The sequence below is a fragment of the Gopherus flavomarginatus genome, chromosome 1, assembly GCF_025201925.1.
Source record: "Gopherus flavomarginatus isolate rGopFla2 chromosome 1, rGopFla2.mat.asm, whole genome shotgun sequence".
Lineage (NCBI taxonomy): Eukaryota > Metazoa > Chordata > Testudines > Testudinidae > Gopherus > Gopherus flavomarginatus.
Genome location: NC_066617.1, coordinates 352,886,727 through 352,903,011, shown reverse-complemented (window position 1 = coordinate 352,903,011; position 16,285 = coordinate 352,886,727). Strand labels below are relative to the sequence as shown.

General features: G+C 40.4%; 1 protein-coding gene across 13 annotated transcripts in view; it reads right to left on the bottom strand.

Annotated features, from left to right (window-relative positions):
* Positions 1–16,285, bottom strand: part of DLG2 (discs large MAGUK scaffold protein 2) — a 1,579,821-nt gene that overhangs the window by 444,891 nt on the left and 1,118,645 nt on the right. For all 13 annotated transcript variants that reach the window (XM_050940648.1, XM_050940534.1, XM_050940523.1 and 10 more), the window contains one exon: positions 10,098–10,267. In XM_050940648.1, the coding sequence (XP_050796605.1) occupies positions 10,098–10,267 (170 nt within the window). The remainder of the gene's footprint in view (positions 1–10,097; positions 10,268–16,285) is intronic.

The following is a 16,285-nucleotide window of genomic DNA, read 5'->3' as shown; positions in this document are numbered from 1 at the left end:
GGTCTTATGGAAACAACATTTTAAATGAAACCAGTGAGAGCCATGTCTTAGTCAAGGCTGCAAAGTAGGCTCACTCCACAGTGATACTACACTTTCTTCACACCACAGAAGGGACTCTCAACAATTTTCTACAGTATTCTGTGAACTCTGAGCACAAGCAATCTGCAAACTACAAAACAAATCTCAGAAAAGGATAGCAACACTGAATGTAATTCCATACAGCCCTTCATTTATGCAGAAATATATTTAGGAGAGACGGTACTACAACAGAAAGATCCTAAACCATCTAAGAATTATTTTTCACAGTGGAAATCTATCCCAAGGACATCATCCAGGGAATAAGCACTAAGAAAAGCAAATAGCCCCAAGGGAACAGGAAGGGAGATTAGAAGAGCCCTAGATTATGTTAAATTCTCTATGGTCTTCTACTCATTCTGAGTGGAAGACCACTTAAAATGGGTCATACTAGTTTAACAGATCATCCAGAAATAATTCTGGAAAGAAAAGAAATATTGAAAGCACATTTCTGTGAAAGTCTACAGGAAAAAAAAAAAGGGTACTATTGTCTAGTTAGAGAGTGGATCCATACCACATATACCATACACAAGTAAAACAAATCAATGAGTATAGTGTGACTTCAAAAGAAAGTTGTAAAATCTCATTATTTAGAGAGATCATTGACCATCCACAGGCATGGCCACCTGCAGCTCCCACTTTGCTTTCTTATTGTTCCCTGTTGGCTTTTCTCCTCCTTTGATTACTTATTACTACAGTTAAGCAAATAATTGATTTTTCAGTTCAGTGGCCAAAAAAATTCAGTGTTGGTTCAAAACGAATAGAATATTTTTTGTTTGTTTTGTAATTTTCAGTTTGTTTACCTAAAAAAAACCCTTTATTTGTTTTGAACCAACACTGATTTGTTTTCAATTTTTCTCAACAAAAAGAAAAGAAAAGTAATTTGAACCAATATTTCTGAAATGATGCAAAATGAAATGTCAAAATGGTTTGGTTGAACATTTTTAAAAAATTTGGTTTCAGATGTTTTTTGTTTTGTTTTTTGTTGTTTTTTTGGCAGAAACTATAGTCGCATTTGTTAAAAATTGTCAAACCTGAACTTGTGAACAGTTTTGATCCCCTGAAAAATATTTTGGGCAATTTTTTTAATCACCCCACTCTACTTATTACCTGAATTCTTATTTCACAATTATTTGCATTGGATTGTACAAGAGAATTAGCATACTTCATTTCATCCCCCCAGTTTTGTATTATAACAGAAGGATTAGGCCAGACGTGTCCAGGCTTTGCAACACAAAGGGACACATTGACTTAGAAGCTTTACAATTAAATCCAAACCTGAGGGGACCCAGTTACAAGTGTCAGATTCGATCAGATCTGAAAACAACCTGATCCTCTCAGGTCAAGTCATCTCTGAACACCTCCTCACGCCCATGGCTTTAGCGCGACTGCTGCTTTGTGCCCCGCTCCTTCTGGCCACTGCCACCTTGCTGCACTCTGTGTGTTGCAGAGTGAGTGTGCTGGTAAGTCATAGCACTTCTCAATCCACTGCACATGCAGCAGAGCGAGGCAGCAGTGGCAGCAGGAGTGGGACAAGTAGCTTTCATGTCAATGACATGAGTAGGAGGCAGCCGGAGACAGATCATGTGCCCGGGCCATGGGGAGCAGGAAGCCCCCCCCCCCCCAGGCTGAGCCCCAAGGATGAGGTTGCAGTGGTGGCACTGACACAGGTTCAGGAAGAAGTGTAGGGTTGGACTGGGTCAGCTGTGATCAGCTTGAGATCAAGTCTAGGTCAGGATTTAAAATTAGATCCAAGCAAACCCCTACATGTCAGGAGCCTGAGAACAACGTTGAATGTATATTTAAATATACTCACTAAGGAAAAGAAAGGCATGCAATCAAATGTTTTTATTGGTCAAATTCAACCACAATGGGAAAAAATCCATTATCAGAGCCAATAGGAAGGAGTAATAGACCTAGACTTTGGCTTACTGGGATCCTTACTTCCAGTGGGTCTGCACCTTTCTAAGATAGTGACTCAGAGGGCAGCTGGCAGGCTGTATTTTCAGCATTCTGTCAGTCCCAATTAGAGTACCGCATGGCCAGTTAATATTATGTACTCATAGAAGGTGGGGGAAATTAACCCCATTTCTCTACTTTTTTATATCATACATTAAAAGTTGAGATTCAGGTATTGAGCTCAAATGTTTATCTACAAAATTTAATATCTTCAGTTTTATTGAGATTTTTAAGCCCATATAAAATTTCCCCAAGGAGGTGCCCTTGTATTCCAGTTCACTAGTAAAACAAGACTGTTATTCTATTATCTTATACTTCGATTTAAAGCTCTTTGGGGGTCTATCCTGTGTTTGTACAACATCTACACAAGGGGGACCTGATCCATGACTTGAGCTCCACTCCAATAATAAATAGGATCAATGGTGAATTAAAATACAAGAGCAGAGGCTCAATCCACCAGAATTTCCAGATGGCATAATCAGTAGTGTCTTACATTTGTTTCTTATTTGCTATTTTTAATCTGCCATTTCTCCTCCCAGGTTTCCTGCTCTCATCTGTTTTTCATTATCTAAGCATATTTTCTGCAGCTGTGTTATCTTCTAAACATCTCATTTGCTATGGAAGTGAGGTCAGGAGTTTATTATGCTCCTGAAAATTTGTTTGAAAAAACAAACAAAAATGTATGATCCTGCACTGCTATAGTTACTGAAACTAATATTTTCTGTTTTTAAATTGGCTTTCTTTCTAGTGTATGACAGAAGGGCTTAAGCTATCAGTCAAAACCCTTGTTATATATGCTCTGGCACCACGTCTATGTATAACAAGGCTATCAACTGTCAGCTTAATAATGGTAGAATTCTACTATCCATAAATGAAAGATACTTTAAGTTACGATTTTATCTGATTTAAAGGTTCTGTAAAGAAAGGAATCTGAAAGTATGTTGGCAAATGTGTCTAGGAAGAGCTTCAGCAAGAACTTGACGCAAGGTTAACATCATTAGATAGCTATTTGGCCTATGTGTGATCACATCACTTGAGAAAAGCATTTGTACTATGTTTGCTAATATAAGGCGAGATCATTGTGTGTACCACAGTTTAAAAGGTCATGTAGGAAAAAAATGAAAATGGTATGTTTGCCTTTTTTTTTATCGTTTTCTACATTTTATATTTACATAGAGTGAAGCAAGCCCTTAATGCCCTGGCTGAAACAGGTTTCCATCCATCCATGACACTATGAGCCTACACTACAATAAAACACTCTCAGTTGGCCTCATCAGTTGACTTTGGCTGTGGGGCTATACAATTACAGTATAGACGTTCACGCTTGGGCAGTAGCCCAGGGTTCTGGGACCCTGCAAATTTCTGTATGAAAAAGGCTAACTTGAATAAAGCTCTTCTCCTTTTTCACCTTAACCTGACTTTCTCTGGGGGACTTTTCCTTCCGTAAATACAATATTCTGCAGTAGTTCTGCTTGCAGCACTCCCAGTAGGTCAATGGGAGCTATGCCTGCTAAACAAGAACAGAATAATAAGTAGAGCCACTAAAGGTAAGAAATCTACTGTGAGAACTGGAGAGGAGAAATATGCTCTCAATATTTCTGAGTATTCTCATCTGAAAAAGTGATAGATTAAAAAAAAAAATTACACACAAGAGTAAAATTCCATGCAGGATCCCAGAGCCGGTGCTCCAGCAGAAGCCCAGACGTCTACACTGTAATTTTATAGCCCCACAGCCTGAGCCCCACCAGCGTGAGTCAGCTGACTTGGGCCAGCAACGGGTGTTTTATTGCAGTGTAGACATATCCTGTCCATCATAGTGGAATTTTACTTGTTATTTATTTTTTATAAGTTTACTGAAACTAATGAACTTAGTGCTTCATAGGGATCCCTCTCTGTGTACAACCATGCTAATGACACAACTCAGCCTGCCTTTCCCATAAGACTCTAAGTAATATGGTACTCTCTACCTCCCCAAAACTGATTTGTTACTATGTGCAGATGCAACAGAAACTTTCAGTGACAATAAAGTAGTGTGTGTGTTGCTAGGCATATGATAGGATTTTATCTGCTCTGCATTTTTAAATTTCCAGGACTCTGCTGTCTCCTGGAGGCAACTGTTATTCCATGTTCTGGTCAAATAGAGCCTGCTACAGAGAAGAGAAACACCTTGCTCCTTTTCATGTTTTGTAGTTCTCTTTTGATCAAAAACTAATTCAGACTGAAAGTACATGGTTGTACTTTGTGTATTGTGACAAAGTTCCTCCTCTATCTTGGTGGGTGCTCTGCTTATTGGTGGTTTTCTTCGCCTCAGAGATCCACCATGTGAGTCAGGAAACAGCCTAGAGACCTTCCCCTCTGGTGGAATGCACAGTCCAAATCAATTCCTCCTGTGTGTGGTCAGGAGTTGGGAGGTTGGGGGGAACTCGGGCCCACCCTCTACTCTGGGTTCCAGCCCAGGGCCCTATGGACTGCAGTGCCTCCTGGTACAGTTGCACGACAGCTACAACTCCCTGAGCTACTTCCCCATGGACTCCTCCCAATACCTTCTTTATCCTCACTACAGGACCGTTCTCCTGGTGTCTGATAATGCTTGTATTCTTCAATCCTGCAGCAATACACCTTCCCACTCTCAGCTCCTAGTGCCTCTTGCTCTCAGCTCCTCGCATGCATCCTACAAACTGAAGTAAGGTTCTTTTTAAACTCAGGTGCCCTGATTAGTCAGCTTGTCCTAATTGATTCTAGCAGTTTCTGCTCAATTGGCTCCAGGTGTCCTAATTAGCCTGCCTGCCTTAATTGATTCCAGCAAGTTCCTGCATGTTCTGGAACTGCCCCTGTTACCTTACCCAGGGAAAAGGGATCTACTTAATCTGAGGCTAATATCTCTGCCTTCTAACACTCTCCTGTGGCCATCTGGCCTGACCCTGTCACATTATGGAAAAAGTAGGCAATAAGACCTTCATAAAGTGAACCAAAGAGGAGTATCTATTTCTAAAGTCTTATATTTGCATCACAGTAAACAACTAACAGACTTGGATAATATACACATAGCATGTCTGGATATCAGAAAGACTAAGGCTGCAATGAGGGGCATCATGGTCTTGCCTAGCTGATCCTTTAAAATTTGAAAAAAAAATCAAATTAAACTTCTATCACTGATCAAGCACACAATTGTTTTGTTGTCAACTAAATATAAATTGTATGGAATGATCAAATAGCAAAGATTCCTGAAGACCCCAGAGATCCATAAAATTTCTTCATTTCGAAAAGCTTAAATGGGTTTATATATTATAATTTTTGAACAGACAGGACACAAGGGAGAATGCTGCTAAAGTTTGTAATTCATTCCTCATAAGAAATAATCAGTTTGTTGCAAGGTCTCACAGAAAGCTATTTTACATGTAAAATTACAAAGGCTGACCAAGTACCATCTTAGACAAAGTGTTTAAATTTATGCACACTTGTTTCCTTGATATAAAAACCACAGTGTATACAGCTGCGACACTGACGATTAAAAAAAAAATCCATTCTCATTGTCATTATTCTTTTGTTTCCATACACAAGAAAGAAAACACATACTTTTAACCAGGGATAGAATTTTCAAACCATCTAAATCCCCTAGGAGCCTAATCCCATTGACTGTCAATCAGAAATAGATATTGTATGTGGGGACATATTGAATATATCTGCTCTGTAGCAGGCTGTAGCAACTGAAAAGAAACTGGTTGCTGAGCTGTAGACTCAGGGTGAGTTCTGAAACAGATCAGTAGGAAACAGGGCCGGCTCTAGGTTTTTTGCCGCACCGACCTCCAAGAGCAACTACCTAAGCCCCCCTCGCCCCACCCGCCCCCCCAAAAAAAAGGGTTGGCCAGAATTCTGCCCCTGGAATTGTGCCACTGCAAGCACATGCTTGCTTTGCTGGTGCGTAGAGCTGGTCCTGGTAGGAAATGCACTTGCACAGCACTCATAAATAGCTGGTCTTTCATTTCCAATAATAGTATATTGCTAAACTTGTGTATTTTATTTATGTATTAGGGACAATTTCCTAACATATGATAAAGAAAAGATTCTGTAACGATCAGGCTTTTAAAACTCTCTCTCTCTCTCTCTCCCTTTTTATACAGGAGTCCTCAGACTTATGACACAATTGGTTCCTGAAAACTGCATTGTAAGTCAAAACATCATAACCACAATCCCCTCCATTGCGGGATCAAACGTTGTAAAGTTGAAACCAATTGTCGTAAGTCGAATCAGGGTGTCAATTCAGAAGCATTGTAAATGCTGTTCGTCGTAAGTTGAACGTCATAAAGTCAAGGACTGCCTGTATCTTTATCAGAAGATAGCTCGAGGACATTCTAAACATTATTTTCAAAAAGGGGTGTGGCAAACTTCTGAATGCAGGCTGTTTTGTGTAACTACATAGGTATAGACCTGTTGGAAAATTTGGTCCTATCAAATTAATTAAATGATTAAAGGTTTTAAAAGCATACCTTAAGGTAGTAGACTCAAAAAGCTCAATCTATTTATTTTAAGAAAGAGAAGGTTCAAAGATGACTTGATCATGGTCTATAAATACTTACACAGGGAACAAATTTAGTAGACAAATGTATAATACAATCCAATGGCTGGATGTTGAAGCTAATTAATAGATAATTAACCACTGGAACAATTTAGCAAGGGTTGTGGTGGATTCTCCATCACTGGCAATTTTTAAATCAAGATTGGATGTTTTAGTAAAAGATCTGTTCTACGAATTACTTTGAGGAAGTTTTGTGGCTGGTGTTGAACAGGAGGTCAGACTAGTCTTGCAATTCTGAAAAAAGGCTAAACAGTTCAGAGGTATCCTCACTCATCTCTTTTGCAAATAGACAAATTGAAAGGTTACTTGGCTTCTTAATATATGTCTTGTACACTTATCTGTTTTGCATTTATAATATATTTGCAATATGCTGGCTTCCATTCTGCCCTCTATATGTGACACACAAATCCACATCTGATGCAAAATCATCAGCTTACGTGCCAACCATCCCTAGTTAGATTAACTTTTGTGAAACGTTTAAATCCCTCCAAAAATGTCTCCTAGTCCTATGTACTTCAGCTGAAAATAAATGCATGTATTTTCCCTCTAAAAATTTCCTTATTTATAGCTTCCAAACACTGACAAGTATGAGCTACTGCACATGCACATACAAGTACAGGAACTGATCTTTCAGTGTATGTGATGCTGCAGAGGGAAAGACTGGGTTTTGTGAGGTGCATTCTCAGCACAATAGGTAATGAAGTCAGCAATATATTGAAATAGACACAAAAGGAGCATTTTTACATATCTTTGCTATAACAGGTTTGGCATCAGAACAGCCTTCTTGTCTGAAAACTGACAGATTTTCTTGTTGAAAACAAGGTAAATGATTATAAATCTCTTTAGGTATATAAATACTAAATGGTTTCTATGGTTTATAGCAATGATAGGAAAGAGTAATTCACAGACAAACTACTTTCAGTGTGAATGGACAGAGTGTAGTGCCAGGGATAGATGTTAGCTCTCAAGTCTACAACCAAGATCTTTAGATTCTGTTCCCAACTTTAGAACTAACGTGCTGTGTGGCCTCTTGTAATTTCTGTGTCCTTCAGTTTACTCATCTGTACAATGGACATAACACAGGTACACAGCTACCTCACAAGGTCTGACTAATCCTTGATATAAGACATTGGAATAATAAGATTAAAATTGCTACTATATGAAAATTAATACTAATTTCAAAAAATTTAACCAGCATATATATATATATATATGCTGGTTAAATTTTTTGAAATTAGTATTAATTTTCATATAGTAGCAATTTTAATTATATATAATTATATATATAAATATATATAATTATTTTCCTCCTCTTTTCCTTCTTCCTCCTTCCTCTGTAATACATATGAAGCATACAAGCACATCACTTACAGCTCAAACTATAAAGCATAAAGACTTATTTTTTTCAAGATCTGATTATTTACTTTAATTTTTTCAACCTGCTTTTCAGTTAACTTACTTACAGTAATGCTAAAATGGAAATTTAAGAGACACCTAGTGTAATAATACAATTCAATAGCTGGAGTATATGTCTGCAATAAATTACATATTCATTAACTAGAACCATCAAATCAATACTTGAAAAACTAAGAGGTAAAAAGTTCTTCATTTGTCGTAAAAGCTTTTTTCATATTGACTCTATTCTGTAACAAACGTAAAACAAAATTGTTTGAGGCACACAATGAAAATGAAAATACTGCAAGAATTTTTTTAATAACGTGTTAGTATCTCATTTCCATTTCCACAATGCAGCCACTGTTACAGTAAAGCTAAATTATTTCTGTCTCATCAAAAGCTTAAAGGATATCTTATGTTTAGTTTCTTTAGGTTACTCAAGATCACAGTTGCACTGCACAGCTGTTTAATTCAAAATTCTTTAAAACACTGATTCCTGTACTGTTACAATTTAACATGTACATAGAAAGTCTCCCAGCATAGACTATTTTGAATTTGAAAGTCATTTTGTATTACAGGCAAGTCTTATCTTACGCGGGGGTTCCGTTCACGGTTAGTGCGTAAAGCGAAAACGACGTATACTCAAAATTACATCCCCAAGCCCTTTAAATCCCAGCCCGCACTCCAGCAGCCATCCCTGGCCTGGCTGCCGGAGCTGCAGGCTGGGATTTAAAGGGCTCCACCGGGCTTCCCACCCCGGCCTGGCCGCAAGAGCTGCAGGCAGGATTTTGTGCTATTTTTCACAGAACATTACAAAATATCTCAGTAAACAAATAAATCCACTAATACTGTCAAACCAGCTTCCAGAAACACAAACTCTTTAAAGATGAGATGAGACCTAATGAAAGCCAGTGAAAAATCATTTTATTTCCAAACTATCCAATGAGTATGTCAGATTTTGTTTCACCTGACTCATTCATTATTACTAAAGACATTTATATAAAAAAACAACCATGGAGCCATGTGGTCTGATGGAAAATCTCCACTGAAGTGACTGGAGCTATCCTAGAAATGAATTAGGCCCCTTAGTTCATTGGTATCTGCTGCCTATTCCCCCCCTCTCCCCCATCGAAAGTAACAGTTCTGTTTGTGGTATTATTAGCTATGGAAAATAAGGTAGTTTCAAAAAGGAGCTTTTCAGGTGGGAATAAGCATAAGGATCAAATGAGCGCTTAAGAAAGAAAGGTCTTGTTTTCATGCCAATACCTTTAGTAAGAAGAAAGGGGAAAAGAGTAATGCTGAAAGTTTTATATATGAGCAGAATTGCTTCTGAGAAATATTTGATTTTCAGGTTTTCTATGAGATCCTGCAATTTACACCAAAGTCTTCACAATATCCAAAGGGCTTCTTCACCAGCCAGAGGGTTTAGCTAGTGAAGACAAAGTGATTTAAGCCAGTGTGCAGGGAAGGTTTTATACTACATTTCCATGGCAACTTGATGAGGAGAAAAATAGCTTATTCAAGGACAAGTGAGCTATCTTGCTAGGACAGTCTGTTCTCTCTCTCATTCTTTCAACAGTTGCTTTGGGAGAGAGAAACCTAGCGGAAACTCTGGAAGGAGAAGTTGGGGGATGGTCATACGGCCTTTTGAACGAAGGAGAATTGGAGAAGACCATATCCAACAACATCCTAAATGAAAGGCAGATGCTGGAGCTGGGGAGAAGGTTTGGAAGAAGGAGGGCTGCCTGACAGCTCACAGGCTGACACAGCTCACTGGCTGACACTTCTTCTGTCCTTCCTTTGCAAGCACTGAGCTATCTCTGCAATCATTACCGTCTAAAACAGATCAGCTGCCCAAATTTCCTCTCCGCTGAATATTAGATTCCAGTGCTCTCATTAACAGCTGCAGGGAAAACAGGCAACTGAACTCAGACAGTGGCAGTCCAAAAGCATTTCATTTCAGCTCTCAATATACATCAGCACAGTCGGATTCCAAAACATCAGGCTGAGGTGCCAGTTACACAATGACGAAGAGTTTAGTTATGCAGCAAGAACGAAATGTCAAAATGTGGATTCTCTTTTACATATTTACCTTTAGGGCCTTTGAACAATTTGATTTCTACAACCGTCTCCAGAATAGGTCTCCTTCGACGAACATACAATCGCACAATAGAACCAGCCTCTTTTAGTGCCTCTACTGCTTTGCTGTGAGAGACCTCTGATACATCAGCCTCATTCACCCGCAAGATACAATCATTGACCCTGCAAGAAAAGAAAAAACAGACTTAGGGAATGTTGCATTTGTTATTTTGAAATTGAGCAGAATGTGCTTCATCAGAACTATTAAAAAATGAACATAGGTTAATTGGAGAAACAATGAGGAGTCCCTGTGGCACTTTAGAGACTAACTAATTTGGCCATAAGCTTTTGTGGCCTAAAATCTACTTCATCAGATGCATGGAGTGGAACATGTAGTAGGGAGGTATAAATACATAGCATATGAAAAGATGAGAGTTGCCTTACCAAGTGGGGGGTCAATGCGAACAAGCCAATTTAATTTAAGTTGGAAGTACGTAATTCTCAATAGTTGACAAGAAATCACTTTTGTAGTGTTAATGAGCCCATGGAAACGAGGTGGGGATGTATGTCAGATCACAGATTTCGTGTGATGCATTTCACTGATTATCAGTGGGAAAATGGCACACCTGATTGTGTTTGTCAGCCTCGCCCATCATTTACATATATGAACTGCTGCTTCCTAGTATAAGCTCTTTGGGGAAACTACTGTCTTTTTTCTGTGTTTGTAAACCCCATACAATGGGGGGCCTGGTCCATGACTAGCACTCCCAAGTGCTAGAGCAAAACAAATGAAGAATAAACTTCTTCTCTGGCTCACTTTGCTCAAGGTAGGCCACTTCCCAGCTCTATTCAACCAGGAGTCTTATGTTAATGTAATTTTGATAAAGCTCATGCTATGCTTATTCTTAAGGAAACCAGCTATTTAAATATACACAAGGCAATCACTTTTGCTTCATTCAAATACCTCCTTAAAACTTTTTCATCAGGAAGGCCCACCAGTGATATCACTTCAATTAAAAAATGTTATCACACATTGTAGTGAGGCAGCATGGCCTCCCTCTAAGACTGAGGGGGAGAAACCACTTTCTAACCCCTGGTGGGTGGAGCCAGGCAAGCAATGCCAGAAGTAGACGGGCACAGGAAGTTTAAAAGATGGGCCCTGCAGCTCAGTTATGCAAGAGCTGGGGAAGGAAGACCACTGCCGAGCCCTGCAGCCAAGACTGAGCTCTACAGTGCTGAGAATCCAGAGGAGGAGCCGGGACTGCCAACTGACCAGTACCTGGAGGAGCTACGGGGACTGCCGCTGGCCATATACCCTGGGGAGATGGAGGAACCCCAGGAGATGGAGATACACCTCAAAGGGGTAGTAGGAAGTAGCCAAGAGACACCAGACATTTGTCTGGTTCTGTTGCCAGAGTCTAGGTGTTTCAGTGGGATCCCCACTAACCCAGTGGCACAACCCTCAGGTTCCTGTCAGAGCCCTGGGCTGGAACCTGGTAGAGGAGGGTGGCCCTGTATCCTCCTACCCCCTGTTGCTTCCAGCCCCCCAAACTGGGGTGACAGTCTACCCACCCTAGACTGGATGGCCTGTGTTTCCTATTTGCTCAGCCTCTGCTCTGAGGGCCAGAGCCCCTAAACTGCTTGTTGCTCAGCCCCTGCCCAAATTCAACTATTGTACCAATGGCTCGCTGTCAAAAAGATAAACATGTAATCTTAACATCTGAGACCAATCTCTCCTCTGTCATCCCCATGTCACAATTCAGGGCAACTACATTTGTATTCCCCCTATGTGGTCCCTCGAGGGAACCCATTCTAGGCTCCCAGCTCCTCAGCCATCATCTCTCTTGGATGTCTCTCCCTCCCAACTGAGTTTTTTCCAGGATCCACAGTTCCTACCTACACTATGATATTCCTAACAAGCCAGACTGCCCAAACACGTCAGCATCTGCACTTTGCTTTCTCTTTGAACAGCTGTAATAGGCAGCCATTATAAACGACCACAGAGCTCTTTATAAGCAAACACATTTATTCTTAAGGTGAAAGCATTACAGAAAAAAATATTAAAAATAATAAAAGGCCCTTCACATAAGCTAATAAGATTACCAAACATCACACCCCAACAAGGGCTCTTGTTGGAATCAGTCCTTCAAACCCCACAAAGAGTTTTTCCTGTGGCTACAAGCTCATAACAGCCTTGGCTCAGAACCAGAACAACCGTAAATAGTTCAGTCTTTATAGAGTTTGGGCCTTTGATCTTGGCCTTATGTAACAAGTGATCAGCAGACAAAGCGACACTCATCAGGGCCCACTTCAAAAGGCAGGGTTTTTGCATAAACCCAGGTTGGGGTATGTGTGTTCAACTCCCTCCATATATATCCTAGGAAATCCACTTCACACCTATTATTCCAAAAGTCCATGCTTGTTTGTCACATGGTTCAATATAGTCCTTTGATCATTCATCCTCACAATAACATATAATCTTTGTGTTTAATAAAATGGACCCTAAAGGTACTTAAACTTAATTCAGTACGTTTTTCCAAAGATATTGTAGGCAGCTTCCATTTCTGTCACACCTCACCCCACAGTTTTGTTGCCCCTTTACTGGTCATTGGGTGCCATTAGATCCTATGTACTTCTGGGCATGCACCTTGTGCAACATTCAGCTACTGTGAGTTAACTAGCCCCATTTTATGTGGTGAAGATATACATAAATAATAACACGCAAGCAACAAAACTAACTGAAATGACAATACTCTAAGAAATAAAGAAAGCAAATAATATGCCAGTATCAGATATAAAAGTATGTAGTAAGTTTCACTCTGGACTCAGTGTATTCCTTTAAAGCAATACGCCTGTGAAGCAGGATATCTTATCACAGACTCAAGAGCTCTAGTTTGCTGAGGGGAATATAAAGTCATAGCCAAAGCATAAATGAATTTCCAGGGAATTATTTAGACTAATTGTGGAAGAGCAGAAATTTTATGTTCTACAAGATTGTTATAAAAAGCCTTGGAAACCAAAGACATATTGTGTTAAGTTTTTTGAGAAAAGAAGAGATACAGAAGAAAACTTTGATAACTTTCAACTAGTACAACTGGGAAACAAGATAAACAATTAAAAGTTAACAGAAGCATAGCATGCAAGTCATGAGAGTTGATATTACTGCTCTACTTGGCACTGGTGAGGCCTCAGCTGGAGTACTGTGTCCAATGTTAGTCACCAATGTATAGAAAGGATGTGGAGAAAATGGAAAGGATACAGAGGTAAGCAACGAAGATGATCATAGGGATGGAATGCAAGGCATATGAGCAAAGGCTGAAGGAACTGGGTATGTTTCATAGAAGATTAGGGTTGGAAGAGACCTCAGGAGGTCATCTAGTTCAACCCCCTGCTCAAAGCAGGGCCAACCTCAACTAAAACATCCCAGCCTGGGCTTTGTCAAGCCAGGCCATAAAAACCTGCAAGGATGGAGATTGCACCACCTCCCTAGGTAACCCATTCCAGTGCTTCACCACCCTCCTAGTGAAATAATTTTTCTTAATATCCAGCCTAGACTTCCCCCACTGCAACTTGAGATCATTGCTTTTTGTTCCGTCATCTGCCACCACTGAGAACAGCCTAGCTCCATCCTCTTTGGAACCCCCTCTTCAGGAAATTGAAGGCTGCTATCAAATCCCCCCTTACTGTTCTCTTCTGCAGACTAAATAAGCTCAGTTCCGTCAGCCTCCCCTCATAAGTCATGTGCCCCTGCTCCCTAATCATTTTCGGTGCCCTCCACTGGACTCTCTCCAATTTCTCCACATCCTTTCTGTAGTGGGGGGGCAGGTGGGCACAAAACTGGACCCAATACTCCAGATGTGGCCTCACCTGTGCCAAATAGAGGTGAATAATCCCTTCGATCTGCTAGCAATGCTCCTACTAATGCAGTCCAATATGCCATTAGCCATCTTGGCAACAAGGTCACATGCATCCAACGAAGTGGGTATTCACCCACGAAAGCTCATGCTCCAAAACGTCTGTTAGTCTATAAGGTGCCATAGGACTCTTTGCTGCTTTTACAGATCCAGAATAACATGGCTACCCCTCTGATAAGGTCACACTGTTGACTCATTCAGCTTCTCATCCACTGTAATCCACAGGTCTTTTCTGCAGAACTGTCACTTAGCCAGTTGGTCGGCAGTCTGTAGCAGTGCATGGGATTCTTCAGTCCTAAGTGCAGGACTCTGCACTTGTCCTTGGTTGAATCTCATCAGATTTCTTTTGGCCCAATCCTCAAATTTGTCTGGGTCACTCTAGACCCTATCCTTGCCCTCCAGCGTATCTACCTCTCCCACCAGCTTAGTGTCATCTGCGAACTTGCTGAGGGTGCAATCCATCCCATCATCCAGATCATTAATGAAGATGTTGAACAAAACAGGCCCCAGTACTGACCCCTGGGGCACTTCGCTTGATCCTGGCTGCCAACTAGATATCTAGCTGTTGATCACTACCTGCTGAACCCGACAATCGAGCCAGCTTTCTATCCACCTTATAGTCCATTCATCCAATCCATACTTTAACTTGCTGACAAGAATACTGTGGGAGATTAAATCAAAAGCTTTGCTAAAGTCAAGGTATACCATGTCCACCACTTTCCCCATATCCACAGAGACAGTTATCTCATCATAGAAGGCAAACAGGTTGGTCAGGCATGACTTGCCCTTGGTGAATCCATCTTGACTGTTCCTGTTCACCTTCCTCTCCTCCAAGTGCTTCAAAATGGATTCCTTGAGAACCTGTTCCATGATTTTTCTGGGGACTGAGGTGAGACTGACTGGTCTATAGTTTCCTGAATTTTCCTTTTTCCCTTTTTTAAGATGGGCACTATATTTACCTTTTCCCAATCATCCAGGAGCTCCCCTGATGGCCAAGAGTTTTCAAAGATAATGGCCAATGCCTCTGCAATCACATCAGCCAACTCCCTCAGCACCCTCAGAGGCACTGCATCCGGCCCCGTGGACTTGTGCATGTCCAGCTTTTCTAAATAGTCCTGAACCTGTTCTTTCACCACTGATAGCTGCTCACCTCCTCCCCATTCTGTGCTGTGCTGACCTTGTCTGTGAAGATCAAGGCAAAAAAAAGTATTGAGTACTTCAGCTTTTTCCACAGCATCCGTCACTAGGTTGCCTCCCCCATTGAATAAAGGTCCCACACTTTCCCAGATGAGTATAGTTTGCAAAAGAGGAGATTAAGGTGGGGATATGATAGCGCTCTTCAGATACTTGAAAGGCTGCCATAAAATGATGGAGAAAAGTTGTTCTCACTTGCCAGAGAACAGGGCAGAACAAGAGGCAATGGGTTCAAAATACAACATAGAAGATTTCAGTGCTTTATTTGTGCCGGGGCACCTCTAGGCTAGCACCTGTGGGCTTGCCATGTCAATTATGAAAGTAAAAAAATTTCTTGAGCCCCGGAATCTAATTGCTTGGGCCCCGGCATCCCTTCAATTACAAATTAAGTCCTGGCAGATTTAATCTAAATCTCAAGAAAAACTTTCTAAGTGTAAGAACTGTAGGACAATGGAACAGACTGCCTCAGGAAGTTGTGGAAGCTTCTTCCCTGGAGGTTTTCAAAAGGAGGCTGAATAGCCATCTGTCTTGGATGGTTTAGACACAACACATCCTGCATCTTGGCAGCAGGTCAGACTAGATGAATCTTGCAGTCTCTTCTAACCCTATAATACTATGATCTAGAGAGATTCCGGTTTTCATTAAACAGCTGGATTTGCTGCTTTGCTTCAATACCAGACATATTAGTTTCCTAAATGTATAACTCTGTCTTCTGTGGTTTGAGGATGTCAAATTAACAGGTGCTCTAATTTAAATTACCTTTTTTTTTAAATCGGTCATGAATATACTTTGTCATCACTTTTTGTTTAGATGTAGAGTAACTACTGAGCTGCATCTGCATCTTTTCTGATTTAACATTGTCATTAGGTTTGCAGTACATCTGTCTGTACCATATCTTCTGAAAATATTTTATCTTATTTATTAGCTGACTGGTGAAAAAGAAAAAAAATATTCTTTTTAAAAAACCCAAAACAAAGAAGTTACAAGTTATTCTACGCTATAAGCTTGTATGTTGCAAATTTTTCCACAGTATAGTGGAATGCCGTAATAACTGTTGGTTCTGTCTCAGTCTCTCCTGCTGGAGTTCTTCTGC